The sequence below is a fragment of the Hippoglossus hippoglossus genome, chromosome 9 (genome assembly GCF_009819705.1).
Source record: "Hippoglossus hippoglossus isolate fHipHip1 chromosome 9, fHipHip1.pri, whole genome shotgun sequence".
In the NCBI taxonomy this organism is placed as follows: domain Eukaryota; kingdom Metazoa; phylum Chordata; class Actinopteri; order Pleuronectiformes; family Pleuronectidae; genus Hippoglossus; species Hippoglossus hippoglossus.
This window is the reverse complement of record NC_047159.1, coordinates 8,773,453-8,788,562: the sequence shown is the minus strand read 5'-3', so window position 1 is coordinate 8,788,562 and position 15,110 is coordinate 8,773,453. Positions and strand designations below refer to the sequence as shown.

Sequence of the window (15,110 nt, the reverse complement as noted above, 5' to 3'; positions counted from 1 at the left end):
GTGAGTCTGAGTCAGTGTTTGGCGCTTTATCGTCCACTTGTGACTGAAACCGCGCGGCTGATGACGATTTCACATGCAGAGCAACCGATTCCAGTTTCTTCTTCTTGAGCGGATACAGGATCACGACCTTGGTTAAGCTTAGTGTTGTCAGGGAAACCAATATTTAAATGATGCTGTTTGTGATCGCAAAAGCAAGAGGAATACTTTTTCTCTCTTCCTCCCCTGACTTTGCTCTGTTCAACCCTTTTGTGCACATGACAATACACTCAAAAGAGGTGAATCGGGTGGAGTGTTAAAGAGACAGAAAATGAATCTCGGGGCAAGGACACAGGAGGTCATGTAGCCGGTAAACAACGCGTAAACATTTATTTCCTTACACCGCAGCTTTGCCATTGTAGGAATTCATGTCAGCATGTAAGAAAGAACAAGATGATCCGTTCCGAGACGTCCTTATTAGTTACTTATTGAATCTCTGCTTGCTGTTACTGACGTATAAGGAACGAGGGGACGGGACTGAGATGAGGACAGGGCTAACGTGGCATCAGGTGGTCAGCTGATCTGCTGAGCGTGACCCTGGCTGTTTCTGCACAATGAACACGCAGCCTTGAGTCGCCTCGTTTCCCGCATTCATTCTTCTCGCCTCTTGCTCTCTGTGCTTCTGTCCCTCAGCCTTTTCTTTGTGAATCCTCAATACATTTACACGTCCAGGGACCGGAACACAGGCTGCAGGACCAAGGCTGCAACAAAACTTTAGTGTTCAATGAAGAGGCTAAGACGTCGAGGGAGAGGAGGTGGAGGAGGTGGAGGAGAAGTCCTTTCTCAAGTAAGTTCTTTATTTTCTTTTACACAACGTAAAGGTCATTGCTTTCAGAGATGTTCTTTCTTCAGCTGCGGACATTAAAACCTTGTTTGGTCTGTGTAATCTGATGTTGTGACGCCACTCGTCCAAGGAAAAGCCTAAGGAACACAATTCACCGCTCCACTTCATGTACACAAACGGATGATATGTAACACAACATGATACATAACAATGAAAGACGTGTAAAGTAATTGAAGAGGTTGTCAAGACAAATGCCACAAAATGAGTCCCCTCGGAAGTTATTATACGATCGAACCGACAATGGTGCATGACGATATACTGTACGTCAAAGAAGGGAAGAGTGCTAGCGTCAAACCCAATAGACAATGTATTCATGGGGATGAAAACACCACATCTACAAGTCCTTCTTCACCTTGAGAACAATCCTGGTTTCTTCACAGGCTTTCGAAGGCACAGCTTCCCTTCCTTTCAGTGGTGCACACGTATGATGTCACTGCGTGGGGTACCGCTCTGGCAGGTGGGACACAAGACGTTATTGGATGTTACTGTAGTGACGGAGTTTGGAGTGTGTGGTCGCCTCTGCAGGCAGGCGCGGCAGAGCAAATGGCCGCAGGTCAGACGGTAGATGGAAGACGCAGATGTGGAGTAAACAGAGACGGAACAGGAACAAGCGGAGCACGTCTTCTCACCTGGCAAGAAAATGGGAGGGGAAATTAACAGTCTGTGGATTTCTATGAAATAATACATCAATATGTGTGAAAGCTAATCAGATGTTAAGTATTTTATTATACTACAAGTCACTGCTCTGAAAAGTCATCGTGGTAATGGATCTTTTACCAGGCAAACAGTAGAAATATGGTTTTCACATTAGATTTAACTCGTCTTTGTTTCAATGTTTTTGCCAAATGATTCTATATTTCTTTACTCAGAGACCTCTGCACTGGCCCCCTGGCTGCATCGTCTGGAATTACCTCGTTCATATAGATGGGAGGGCTGAGTTTTTAGTTTGGAGGTGGCTTTAGAGCAAGGCTCACTTGCTCTAATACGTGTTAGCAAAAACATATGCTTACACACACGCTGCCTTTGGACTTATTTCCTCCATATTGAAAAATATAAATCTCAGGAATTTTTGTAGTACAAAGACGAGCAGAAGAGATTTTTATTTTATTTTAATTCAATTTCTAGAGCTATTTTCAGGCATGAACTAAGGGAAATGAACTCCAGATATTTTCAGCAGGTGACTGTCTGGGTCAGACGTGTTTTAAAAAAAATCGTGAAATCCATAACGTGTTTCTGAGTCGATCTTTACAAATCCTACCTGTGCCGATGTTGGGAATGTCTGAATTCAGACTCTGCTGCGTGGTGTTCAGTGCTTCACTGTCACGAGTATCCCGTCTTTGCTGGGACAAGTTTGAGGTGAAGGACGGCCGGCCCTGCAGGGCGGAGAAGAGGGCCTCGTCCAGGCTGGCGGACAGACGCTGCTCATGGGAGCTGCAGGTGGGGACTGGGGTAGTGGTGGTGTCGGAGCAAACATTGACACAAAAGGACAAGTCAGCAGGGAAAAAGATAAAACACAGAAAACTATACAGACGTGTTTGAGGATCTTACACTAACAGAAAATCTCACACTCACCTGAAAGTACATCATGTCTTGGTCTTTTTGTTTGAGGTTGTAGTTGCTTCTCATCGAACTCTTCTACTGAATCTCTTCTATAATTTAGATTTCGTTTCTTTTTTTGATCCAACTCTGATTTATTTTCTGTAGCAAGAGGCTGAGAGTAAGTTGTACAATTTCCATAATCTGATGATTGTCCTAATCCAGCATCTTCTTCCTGAATAGTGCTCTTTGAGCTTCTAACAGTACTGTTTATTGAGCTCTTACTGAGAAATGGAGCAATGTGGGACTGTCCGTCTTCTCTAGAGGCTATTAGTCTCGAGGCTTGTGGATTCTTTCCTTCCCCTTGTCTCCCCAACATCCCGTCCCTCCTAACCCCCCCTCTCTGCAGGATGAAGTGGTCGATGCGTAGTTTCAGCTGGGGGTTGGGAAGAGGCTGTGAGGTTGAGGTGAACGGGACCCCGGTGAAGGGGTCATTCGGGGGTCGACCCCAAGTGGCTTCTCTCTTCTGGCACTCCTCCAGAGTGGTGTTGTCCACGGATACGCCGCTGGGCAGCAGCATCGGCAGCATCATTACCTCCTGGGTTAAAGGATCAAGGAACTCTTCTGGGATGGAATGACTGCTGGAGTCAGACAAAAAGACAACAGGTGGTTATCGAAACTCTAAGAAAACTGGTATCTTTTATCATTTTAAGCTCCATCTATATGCAAATAGAAAGATAATACATTTATAGAGCACTTTTGAAGCTTAACCGTATAATTCAAATATACCTTAGAGGTGTGGCTGCTTGCTGTGGTTGACTGGCTTGTCTGACAGAGGAGGTAAAAAACCCAGGCTGCGGCAGTCGTCTTTCACTGGCCTCGTGGACCGTTTTGATCCTCTCCACTTCCTGTGGAGGGCAGCAGCGAGCAGGTTGTCCCCACACAGACAGAGCCTTGAACCCCAGAGCTGAGGCGGAACCGCCAAACGCCAAGGTCACTCGAAGCTGCGTCACGGCGCCCAATGAAAGCGCACCCCTGCTCCACAGATCCTCCTGTCGACAGTTTGCGGGTAGTGACGGAGGTGGGGAGGGGAACAGGGGCTGGGGGCGAAAATTAGACTGGGAAAAACAGACTCGGGTTAAGTCTCTAAGTTCACATCGACCCACCAGTTTAAACTCGGCCTCAGGTTGGTGGGAGTCAGCGTTTGCTTGACCCTGATCTTTGGCCATCTGGTGCTTGTATGAATACCCACCTACAGCCTCCTCCCCCCACTGTTGGGCCTGAACAGTCCACGGGTGGCCATTACTATGATGGGATTTACTGTCACACTCTTGGTTGTTATTATTCAGTTTGTTTTGGTGCTTAACCTGCATCTGAATTTTTTCCTTTTGCTGAACCCGTTTGTGTCCTTGATTAAATTTGTGGGAAGGTAGCGGATCAGAGCTGGTGCTGATCTCCAGTCTCTTGCTGGCCTGTCCTCGGTCCATGCCCCAGGGCCACAGCTCCACATCCACCCTGCATAGCTCCACCTGGAAGCCAAACGTCAGTGTCACCTGAGAAGACAAGGGAAAAATGGATCAATTTATTAATAGTAGTGATGAGCAATAATTACAATAATATTCCTGACAATAAAGCTACTTTCGGACATGCAATGAACTAACTTTCACCCCTTGGCTGAATGCTCCGGACATTATCCTGTTGTTGTGTCTGACTGGACAATCTCCTGCTGCATTCTACATAGACAGTGTCTGGAGAATATCCAGACCTAATTGTCCAAACATTTTCCAGAGTTCATGCCTGAAAACGGCTAAAGAGATTGAGAGTAGCCCCCCTCTGTGAGAGAGGATGATCGGGAACGTTGCTTGGTATCAGTTACAAAGAGTAATGCCTCTTTAATATTTGGTATTAAAAGGAGAATTTAGACACTTACCACTTTCCCGAATTCCCTTATCAATGATTTCAATGCTCAAATCAAAAGGAAGTCAGTCACCACATGAATCCGTCACAGGTCAGATTCTTACCCCAACATATGTGAGGCTCCAGGTAATCTTACATTTGATCATGCTTTTATAATTCAAAGCAGGTAAACTACCACAGTACGACAGCTTCCTCTTACCTGCACAGGTGGACGTAGAAAGTACTCCAGCTTGAAGCCCTGCCTCTGGAGAGCGGGGTCAGCTGACACAAGGTTTGAGACATCATAGCCGTCTGCACAAAGCTGCAGTTTGAAAATAATTAAACATTGTTAAAAGTACATTTTTTTTTAAAGGATTTAGAGAATTGTTTGCCTTTAAACACACATAATGACAACATGTCAGCAAACACGCCTCCCCTGCTCAGAATGGTGGACATGATTTTATTGTGTAAAACATGACAAACTTCTCGTCTGTCCAATTAGTTTGTTACAACGCTAATTATACTTGATGTTAATTTTAGGCAAATTGTTGATATTTCATGATCAACATCACCAATTGTGAAAAAATTAAGTTTCACAGGCTTGTCATGTTGCAAATGTGACTGAGAGCGGCACATCACACTCATACAATAAAATATAAATCATGTGCAACAGAAAACTGTAAAACTTCACGTGGAAGGAGAGGGAACAATATGACAGATGATGAAAACATTCTTGAATGAGCAAAAGAAACTTTTTCATCAAAGCAATGATTAAATATGAAAGGTCCAATAAAAATAACCCAACAAGGTCGGTTGTGAATCAGTCTCCCACACACCAATTTGTCCCTCTTCTTTATTTTCACATATTTCTCCTCCCCCTGCATCCTTGTGTCCAAACACCTTGATTCGTCCCCTTTGTCTCAACACACATCAGAGCTATTCTTAGACTATATTATTTTTTGTGCTATGTAATTGTTAGCAATAGTAACATGTCACCCGGGTGCTGCAGCAGTTTTATACTCAGAACTTGTTTAATAAATAAACAACTTCAGAAGGTTGTAGGTACATCCAGATAGATCCATGAAATGTGTCGCACCTTGTTGCAATGAACTGTTGTGTAAAAGTGCGGCTGACACAGATTCAAAACCATCCTCCGACCTGCGAAGAGAAAAACTGATTTTAGAGCAGTATAGAAGATCCTTTACATCACTGATTGTCGGCTTGGAGCTCAAGGCAGAATGAAGAATTCAATGAATACAACTTATGACGTGTTTACAACCATTAAACCTCTGAGCTCATTACAAAATGACCTTCACAGACTTACTGACTGACACCCCCGGACTCTCACGCACAATTTTCAATTTGCCAGTTCATGGACGTCAGTTCACGTTGTACTGATGAAGAAATAGTAACTTTCACTTATCTTTGACATTAGCGGCTGGTTAAAACTGTTGCTACGGCTGCTACTAACAACTGCTGAAATAATTGGCTCATTCATTTTGTCCACGTAAAGATCAACAATTCAGATTTACAATTCTCAATACTGCAATAATCAATCTCATTTCTGAAACACGTATATTATATATTAAGAGATTCATTACTTTAAGAACATGTAAGCATCACTTCTAAAACAGAAATCATGAGATATCACAAAAAGTGGATGCAGATTGTAGGCAGAGGAAACATGAGTAATTTGAAACTTTTCATTTTGTTTCATGTAGCTCTGCACAGGCCTGTTATTAATTAGCTTTCTAAGATTACTGGTGTTAGTTGGGTTAATGAGATTTTTAAGACCTTGTTTGATGAAATGTGATTAAAAATGTGAGTCAACATATGTTTCATGTTTAATAGTCCTAATCTCCTGAAACCTTGATTTTTATGTTTCAAAAGAAAATGAACACATGCATGTTTGAAACCGGCATTTTATGAGAATGACCAGATTAACAATGATCCCATTTTGTAATTCATTAAACACAAATGCCAAATATCCTGTTAAGAGCTTTCCAAATGTCAGGGTGTGCTGTGCCACTGTAAATTGAATATCTTCCTGTTTTTGAAGTTGGGATCCTAGAAATTATTGTAGACAATTTATACTAAAATCTGATATTCTATGGACTAAGTGGGGTCCTCAGATAATTATTAATTGATGCAGGGTCCAGATACAATACAACACATGGATTAAAATAAATACGAAAGCACAAACAAATTAAATAATATATAAATATGAATATACAACAGAGACAATGCCTCCACAGCGGATTGTTAGTGTGTAGTGCTAAACTTCATATGTGATAAAACAAAAATAAAAATGAGAAAGAATAATAAAATATAGATAGAAAATCAACCAGCAACGAGTTAGATAATGAATTTATCTTCTCAGGAACGTTTCAAGCTGAGATTCATTCAATACATTTAGCAAACATTAGCTGGTGGGATCTTCTCAGTGTTGTGATGATCTGCTGCTCATCATATCTGACAGTAAACACCTTTATATCCTGGGATGTGGTTGAGGAGTTAAGCTAATTGAGACGTTATTTGACTGTTTAGTGTTATTGTGGCTAATTCTCACATTCAGTGCCTACAAACTACTTGTGGTTCAAATCTACTTTTCACTGAACAAACTTTACCCAAAAACATGATTGTCTTTTTTTTTGCTTCACATAAAAACATTGACAAACTACATCGTGTTTCCTCAGCTAACCTGAACTAGAGATATGATATAAACTCAACCAGATCCAGCCTGACACGGTTACGTCTCTCACATGAACCCAGGAACCTGAAGCACTTGACTAAACTTACTTTGCTTTGTCGTCGACTCTTTACTCGGCTCCTGTGACCAACTGCAGGAAGTAGCTAACAACAGCTAGCTGCTTGCTAACAACTACGGGAGCCGCAATGGGACATAGCGCGTACTTAGAGTTGCGAGATGTGTTAGAGTTTAGTGGATTCAATTAGACGATTTGTGGTTGATTTGCTTGAACACTGAATTGTATGGGTTTCTTATTGTGTTTATGAAGTATGATCCATCTACAGTAGTTCATGTTGAATATTTAAAAAATGTCACTTCAGGAGGATATTTATTAATTTCTTGTGCAAATAAAATTCAGTTCCACAAGCAAAGTGTTGTTCTGGTGTTGTTTTTCAATCACTTTTGAACTTGAAAGAAAAGCTATGGTTTACTAAACTTTACATCTTTGACCTAATTGAGGTGTATTTTGATTAGGTTCATAATCAGAGAAGAAGATGACTGACAGGGGTGTATTTGACTATATTCTGATATTTTACTGACTGAATAATCAATGTATTACCAAAGGAAATAACCATCACATGTTTTGAAAATAAACATTATTTGTTGGTCTAAGACTTACAGTGTACAGAATATTCTGTCGTGCCCTAGGTATGCTGTCAGTTAATTGCTGGCATTAAAGCAACATTTATTTATTTAAAGAAAAAATAACTTTAGAACAAATGAACTGAAAAGAAACTAAAACAGTTCAGCTCCCAGGAACATCTGCTCTGTGGGGCCACAAGATGGAGGACTTGATTTTGTTGATACTGAATGATACACATTTCTAATAAACTTGCAATTAATCAAACTATATGCACAAAATGATATAGGGTATTGGGGACCCCCCCCCCCCCCCCTGTGATCCCTGAAGGGCCCTTTGGTTTACTGATTGTCAGGGAATGCGCGTGTGCCTCCTCTCCGGTAGGTGGCGGCAGAGCTGTGGGTGACGCCGCAGAGCCCGCGGTGAGGAAGAGGCTCCGCTCTGTCTCTACAGCGCCACTTTTGATCGCTCGATGCTTCGCGTCGTCAACAACAACAACAACTCCCCGGGGAAGTTGTCCCAGTGGTTAATGGACCCCGAGCCACGAAGATAGAGCCTCGGCTTCTACGTGAAAGGTAAATAAGAATGATTGAATCTGATGAAATGATGTTTAGTACGGAAATAAAGCGCTGCCAGATCAACTGTCCATCACTACCAACGGTCGCTAGGCGTTTAGCTTGCTAACGCCACTAGCTCAACGCCAGTAAACACTGTCCTGCCAAAGTGCAGCGAGACCTTTCAACTTAGTTTTACATTTAAAATACCAACCGAACTAAATAGTTCATCTTTTAATTCATGCTAAAGTGTTGCGACGTCTCGTTTTTACTTTTTCAAGTTACAATGCGTGATATTTTAAATCAGGAAAGACAGCACTGGACTAAAAGCTGTGTTTGGGATCCACACTGCTGCACAAGTTGCACGTGGACTGATTTGATCAAATATAAAGAAGTTATGATTTAATCTAAAAGCTGTGTTTGGGATCCATACTGCTGCACGTCTGTTTACGCATGTGGAATGAAGGTCTAACAAAATAAAACTTTGTAAATGAATTAATATTGTATGGTAAGTGTGCAAGAGTTCGACTTGACTAATTCCCAAATAAACAGATCAGCCACAGCAATTAAACTGTAGACTCAGTAAAAGCAGTTTTAGTGTTGTGGCAGATCGGTGTGTATGCATGTTGAAAATACACCGTATGTCACATGTTGCAGAAATTAATTGTGTTAAGGCAGCCATTTACTGTATAACTTAAAAATTGTGGAGATATAATGTTTGTGATAAGTTTTTCCATTATTACCAGTGGACATCATGGCCCTGTTAGCCTTTATAAGTCTTCTAAATGACTTCTTAAAAGTATTTCTCTTCCTAGATCAAAGATGGTTCAGGACAGTGCTCAGATTCGGCGGCAGGGTGCCCAGGACTTTATGGCGTACTATGACTTTGTCTGTGCCGGACAGGAATTAGTCCCTCTCCCCTCTGTCAAGATGAACCTTGACAAAGGGATGCTGGACTTTAGTGGAGACAGGCTCAAAGTGACGGATTGGCCACCGGTTCTCGCCTCAATCTCCATCAACAAACACCTGCACCACATTGCAATAAGCAGCACTTACCAAGCTAGTTCTGGAGCTCCAGGTAAGGCCCAAAAATAAACCTGTTTCAACATCTGAAAGTGCAAAAGTAGTTTATATCTTCTTATTTACCTACGTTGTTAACCTGTACACGTAAGTTAAATTATAAACTCATATGACTTCCTACTTTTCTTGCTAAACATTAATCGTATCATCATCATTTTCAGATAGAAGGTACTATAAGTCCAACTTCAAGAAGAAGATCCCAGCCATTCGCTCGAAGGACTCAACATTCAAGTTGTGCAAAGCGCTTAGAGAGTGTCTGACTGTTTCACCCAACCTCAAGACTCTGCAGCTTAACGGACTTCCACTGAGAGAGCGGGACCTCATCACATTGACAAAGGTGAAAACACTGAGGATATTATTTGCAGTGTAAACAGTGAAGTTATTTTATTTTATTTTATTTAGAGAGACTGGCACAGAATCAAGAGATCTTTTTTCATAAACCACGTGGATTTCTGTTGTCTTGGAGAATGAAACATTTCTTTTGGGTGTTTGGAAACAATGAATCTGGGTTAAAGTTGATTCAAACAGCCATATGTATTCTTTTCCAGGGTTTGGCAAAAAGTATTTCCTTGGAAAACCTATCCCTCGCCAATTGTCCAATATCTGATGAGGGCTTAGAGGGTATGTTTATTCACAGTATCATTTCCTCTCATTATTCAGACAGTTGTCTGGAGTTTGTTCGCTGTCTGTGAGCATTTTATCTTTGTAACTGGCCTCTTCATGTGTTTCAGTGATTTGCCAAAGTGTTAAGTATTCATTAAGCATCAGGACGGTGGATTTCACAGGATGCAATCTCACCTGGAGAGGAGCAGAGCATATGGCCAACATAATCAAGGTGTAATATACATTTGTTAATGCTTGATCTGGCATAATAGGTTTTTAATGTGGTATTGACATTTTATACTGAAGTGGCATGTAATTAATCAAACAATATAAATATTATGTATTTAAAAATGTCCATATTTGTAATAATGTAAAGTATTTTCACAGCATCAGGGAATGCAGAGGCATGGCACTGCATGGGCAGAGTCTTTGAGGTATCGGCAGCCACATCTCCAGAGAATGGGAGGTCTCCGCCGAGTCACCCTCAACTGTAACATTCTGATCGGGGACCGAGGAGCTGCTGCTCTCGCACATGAATTGGCCGAGGACCTCTGGCTTAAAGGTTAGTAGGTGTTGCTTTGAGTCAAAGAGAAGAGAATGTGTTTTTGTTTGTTGCTGTTTTAGTTTTTGTAAGAAGTTTGCTCAGGTTTTCTGTTTCTATTCTGTGACTTGTTGAACAGCCGTGGACCTGCAGAGATGTGGTCTTTCCAACGAAGGAGCTCATCATCTGCTGCAAGCCTTAAAAACAAATTCTTCTCTTTGTGTGCTGGATATCCGTAGTAACCCTTTAGTTGGTAAGAAGCTCTCAATCAAAGTCGCACACTGCGTAGATCTGTGGCCAGTTTGATGAATTATTGATCTGTTGTGTGGTTCACACCGTTCTCTTGAATTGTGGGTGTAATAAACATTGTACCCTCTAGACGCTAGCACATTGTTTCATTTTTATTTAGCTGTACCAACTGCATGCTAATTTTCAGCATTTTGAATATGTTGTATTTTCATACTAAAAGAACACTAACTGCTCTATCATACTGTGTTTTACTATACTGTTTAGAAACTCTGAAAACAAAAACAAGAATCTCTGTAAAAAACATTTTAAAAATCTGCTAAATATTTTTCTTTCCTTTACAGACAAGGTCCCTATTAAGAATATAATAGAGAAAGTACTGATGAATGCTAATGGACAGTCACTAGAGGTCAGTGTCTGATCCTAATACTCTAACAACAAATGTTCAAATTCTATGTGCATGAGTTGTGTCTTTGGATACAAAGCTGTGCCCGTGTTTTTAATGGCTTGTATCTTTCTAATGTTGCCTCTTTCCGTAGTACTCTTGGATCAAGCCTGCAACCACCGAGCCACAGAGAGCTGCTGGTCCAAAGAGACAAACAGTGAGAAGAAAAGCTACGTTTAGGATAGGTATGTGTGGAAGGGCTTTTTGATTCCCTCAAACATACGAACACATTTTATGGTATTTCCAACAAAGCACAATGTAGTTTTAGTCAAAGAAAATTAACCACATACTACATATATTACCATATTACATTGGTATTGATACTAGTAGTATAGTGGTAGTATAATTTTGGAAATGTTTCTCTCAGTGCATCTTCAGGCTCATAAAAAGATATAGTGTTGTGGTTATATTTGTCTAAGATTTAGGTGCACACTTCATCAAGAGGCTTGTGGTCATTACTCCTTGTATAACTCCCTGCAGAAAACAGGTCTGTTGTTCTTTAACATCCAGTTTGTCACATCGCTCTCTTTCTGGTGCAGCTGCTTCTAAAGGAACATCAGAAGGGAAGAGTTCAACTGTTGCTCAGGCACCGAAGCCCCATTCCCATTCAAGTTTCCTTCCTTGGCGTACTGCTGCTCGAGCTGGACGCCAGAGGTGAGATGAAGTGTATTCCAATTGAAAATTTTAGACATATTATTATTTTACATCACTAAATGAATCAAAGACTCATTTTATGTTGGATGATTCCGTTGCAGAGGTCTGCCTCCTGGAGGAACTGGGACAGAACAAAGCTTCCAGGTAAGCTTTCTTGTTTTGTTGATGTACCTGACAGTGAGTGAGCAAAACCGGTTTTAAACTCACACAATATCTGTTGAAATACATGATTTTATTTAGGTTGGAGCTACTGTGAAGGTTACTGTGGATTCAGATTCAGATGGAGAGGAGGATGAGGAAGAGGAAGAGGAAGAGGAAGAGGAAGGAGTTGTGGTGGAAGTGGAGCAGAGACCATCTTCTTTAAATCTCCAGGACAGGATCACTGACCGACAGTTTGAACGTTTACAGGTCGGTCACAACAGCATCGATCCCAAACAGGAACTTTTATGTCCTGTTGCTGACGGCATATGTCTGGATCTCAAATACTGTGTATGTGTGTATGTGTGTGTGTGTTCTTATTTATGTCCTGTAGATGGAGCTGAAAGAGTGTCGTCTGAGGCTGGCAGAGGAGCGCAGAGCCGGACTGAGAGCTAAGTCGAGGCTCATGGAGGTAGTGATTTTCTTTAAAAATAAGTTTGACTAAGCAGAGTATACACATTTACACCCTTAGTTAAAAGCTCTTTTCAGTCCTGCAGGGAAAATAGTCTGTTAGGAAGACACATAAATGGTACCATGAAAACCACATGGTCTAGGTTTTCATAGACTTGCATGTAGGCACATAAGTGCACTCCTCCAAAGATATACACACCCTGATCCTGACGTTTTGTGTGTTTATTTGTTCTGTAAGTAAGAAAATGAAAGATGACACCCTATTATTTTCTCTTAATTGTCTTCAGTTTGAGTTGGAGAATGCTCGTCTTCGTGATGCCAACCGCTCCCTGTCAGAGGTGCTTTCAGCCACTGGCTCTAGATCAGCTCCACCGGCCGTCAGTGTTCTTGAAGACGAGGCCGTACTCGAGAGTATTGAGAGCTCATTCAACAAGTTCCATGCTTTCCTGGATCTCCTCAGGGACGCTGGGTGGGTGCACAGTTTACTGTTTGAATGGGACTGTGCCACTTTGGTTCTGGGCCTCAGTGGTTTAAAGAAAGTTCAACTACACAACTTTTAAAATGGTCCTAAGGTTTCAACTGGGATATCTGGTGCACACTCCAGGTCAAAATAGGGTTTAGTACTTTCCCCACTGAGAGTTATTTTTATTGAATCTATTAATGGCTCCCCGTATCATATATTCCTTTTGTATAGGTTAAATTTATATTTACGGTTTTAACATAATTATTTTGGGACCGCTATAACAATCATTACTCACTATTAATCAATCAATTGTATGTATTATAATACAACTATTTCGTAGTTAAATATTCATTATGTTCTAGAGCCTTACATTTACTTAATTTTGCTGACAAACTTTCCTCTGCAGCTTCTTATTTTACTTCTTTCTCCATTTTGATTGAATTTGATTAATGGTTCAACAGAAAACGCTTGTATTCCTAGAACATTGTTTTTTAATACTGGAAAACAACTATGAGTAAGCCATGGGCCTCCTGTGGTTTTTAATGCCTCATACAAGGACGCTTGTTGCCATGGAAACCGTTAAGTGCTTTTACTATTTTCCACCAGATCCTTTTATCTTCAAGTAATTAATCTGCATTTGACACCTCGGTGGGAAGTTATTGACCTGAACTGTTATTATTTCAATATCAGATCATTTTAAGTATATGAATGAAATGGATGTGCAATTTTAGGGCTATAAATTCAATTTAATATTGAATGTAATTTCTTTTTTATAGCCTCGGTCAGCTAGCTTCAATTGCTGGAATCGACAAGTCCGATTTCCAACCTGTGGGACAACCTCAGCTCTCCTCTACTAGCAGAACACGTTTTGATGCAGCGCCATCACTGACTAGACGGGATGTCCAGGCACAGACTGATGCCTTCTCTTTGGTAAGGAAATGCAATGCAGTGTTTGGGAAATGTTTTCCATGAAAGTGTTTCAGTTTCATGAAGGTTTAAAAACAGGAGCAGAGAGTAAATTTAACGAAGTGAGACAGCATGTTTGTTAAATTATTTAACAGCCCCACTTACTTGCCTTCTACAGGACTAACCTGACCTCGAAGTCAAGTCTGAGGATTTATATTTTTGATAAGACTAAGTTCCTACTCAGATAACCAGGGTTATAATATAACTTCAGGATTGAGGCACTGACAATTTCTGTTTTTAGGTAAGAGACGCCCCGCCTGCTCCCCCTGGTGCTGACACCACCACACCCAGATCCTCATCCTCTGTCCGGGGGTCCTTGCGCGACGACAGGCTACTTGATGTGACCTTCAATAAACCTGCAGTAGAACCTTGTGTAGGCGGAGAAGAGGAACCAGATCGATATTCCAGGCCGGACACTCAGCATGACTCAGGTTCCGAGCACAGTTTCCGAAGCCAAAAGTCATTCCGGGAAACGTTTCAGACTAAACAAAGCAATGGCAACAGCAATAGCAACTCTCACCGGAGCTACTCACGTCACAGAAACGGTTCCCATGGATACAGCAATGCTCAGAGTCACAGTTCCCATAGCAATGGGTCTCGCGGTGGAATATCTGTCAGATCGAGTGTTAGTGACATGTTAAGTGACAAGGAAGAGTCAGTGGGATCAGCAGCGTCAAGGCTCAGTGGAAAGGGAAGGTTAGTGCCTAAGGGTCAGTCTGGGTCAGAGGAGAAAGCTTATCTTGGGAGGGAGAGTCTGGAGCAGATCAGCTCTCTGGGGGGTTCAGGAGGGCACTTAGTAAATTCATCCTTCTGACCAGAGGAACACAAAAAGCTTGGCAAGCGTCTGTTCTCGTCGCCATCTCCTCAACATTCCCTCTGTTACCTCTTTGTTCTTATTCACTTTTATAAATGGCTGTGATGAAGATCTTATTCATATTTCATAAAGATTTAGAAGCCACAAGACCAGAATTATTACACCTTCAACCTCAGGTTATTCATGTTTATGTACAGAGCCTGAGAGGTCAACCAAACATCTTACTGCATCTAAGACAAAGCAGTGTTATAGTTCCAGGTTCTGCGAAATATAAAATGAGTTAAATAAAAACTTGAATGTATATTTTTGTATTTGTAGAGATATTTTGCACTTATGTACAATTTCAACATTTAATTCAGTAACGTTTCATTGGAGACATTTTGGATTCCAAGCTTAATTCACAAAAAGGAAGTCTCCATTCAAATCGACAAAGTTCTGTGTTTCATCTGGTTTCATGAGTGAACACATCAAACCTCAGAGTCAGTTTATGGGAC

General features: G+C 41.2%; 2 protein-coding genes across 6 annotated transcripts; one reads left to right on the top strand and one right to left on the bottom strand.

Moving 5' to 3' along the window:
- Positions 1 to 335: 335 nt before the first annotated feature.
- On the bottom strand, positions 336 to 7,221 carry ubox5 (U-box domain containing 5). 4 transcript variants are annotated; one of them, XM_034596591.1, is made up of 8 exons: positions 7,112 to 7,197; positions 5,409 to 5,470; positions 4,533 to 4,634; positions 3,206 to 3,969; positions 2,453 to 3,057; positions 2,139 to 2,324; positions 1,280 to 1,509; positions 336 to 1,235 (listed from the first exon to the last, which is right to left on the bottom strand). In XM_034596591.1, exons 2-7 carry the CDS (start codon positions 5,460 to 5,462, stop codon positions 1,289 to 1,291), a joined length of 1,932 nt encoding a protein of 643 aa, XP_034452482.1. In that variant the 5' UTR covers positions 5,463 to 5,470; positions 7,112 to 7,197; the 3' UTR covers positions 336 to 1,235; positions 1,280 to 1,288. The 4 variants fall into 4 exon arrangements, with proteins under 4 accessions (XP_034452482.1, XP_034452484.1, XP_034452483.1 ...); XM_034596593.1 differs by having other exon boundaries at positions 336 to 1,509; positions 3,206 to 3,534; positions 3,784 to 3,969; XM_034596592.1 differs by having other exon boundaries at positions 336 to 1,509; positions 2,453 to 3,054; positions 7,112 to 7,221.
- Positions 7,222 to 7,994: 773 nt separating this feature from the next.
- Positions 7,995 to 14,901, top strand: cep78 (centrosomal protein 78). Of its 2 annotated transcripts, none has more exons than XM_034596584.1 (16): positions 7,995 to 8,216; positions 9,011 to 9,273; positions 9,437 to 9,612; positions 9,824 to 9,896; positions 10,007 to 10,110; positions 10,266 to 10,440; positions 10,559 to 10,672; positions 11,010 to 11,074; positions 11,205 to 11,295; positions 11,650 to 11,764; positions 11,866 to 11,908; positions 12,005 to 12,172; positions 12,297 to 12,374; positions 12,661 to 12,842; positions 13,613 to 13,766; positions 14,044 to 14,901. In XM_034596584.1, the coding sequence occupies exons 2-16, from the start codon at positions 9,018 to 9,020 to the stop codon at positions 14,614 to 14,616; spliced, it is 2,367 nt and encodes a 788-aa protein (XP_034452475.1). In that variant the 5' UTR covers positions 7,995 to 8,216; positions 9,011 to 9,017; the 3' UTR covers positions 14,617 to 14,901. The 2 variants fall into 2 exon arrangements, with proteins under 2 accessions (XP_034452475.1, XP_034452476.1); XM_034596585.1 differs by having other exon boundaries at positions 8,059 to 8,216; positions 13,613 to 13,748; positions 14,086 to 14,901.
- Positions 14,902 to 15,110: the final 209 nt, after the last annotated feature.

Bases quoted from the DNA above. Each gene is read 5' to 3' on its own strand.
- ubox5 (XM_034596590.1), bottom strand. From the start codon at position 5,462: ATGGTTTTGAATCTGTGTCAGCCGCACTTTTACACAACAGTTCATTGC. The intron at 4,635-5,408 runs GTGCGACACATT...TTCAAACTGCAG, and splicing joins CAACAGTTCATTGCAACAAG to CTTTGTGCAGACGGCTATGA. The intron at 1,510-2,138 runs GTAGGATTTGTA...TTTTCTTGCCAG, and splicing joins CATTCCCAACATCGGCACAG to GTGAGAAGACGTGCTCCGCT.
- cep78 (XM_034596584.1), top strand. From the start codon at position 9,018: ATGGTTCAGGACAGTGCTCAGATTCGGCGGCAGGGTGCCCAGGACTTT. The intron at 9,274-9,436 runs GTAAGGCCCAAA...CATCATTTTCAG, and splicing joins AGCTAGTTCTGGAGCTCCAG to ATAGAAGGTACTATAAGTCC. The intron at 12,173-12,296 runs GTCGGTCACAAC...TATGTCCTGTAG, and splicing joins GACAGTTTGAACGTTTACAG to ATGGAGCTGAAAGAGTGTCG.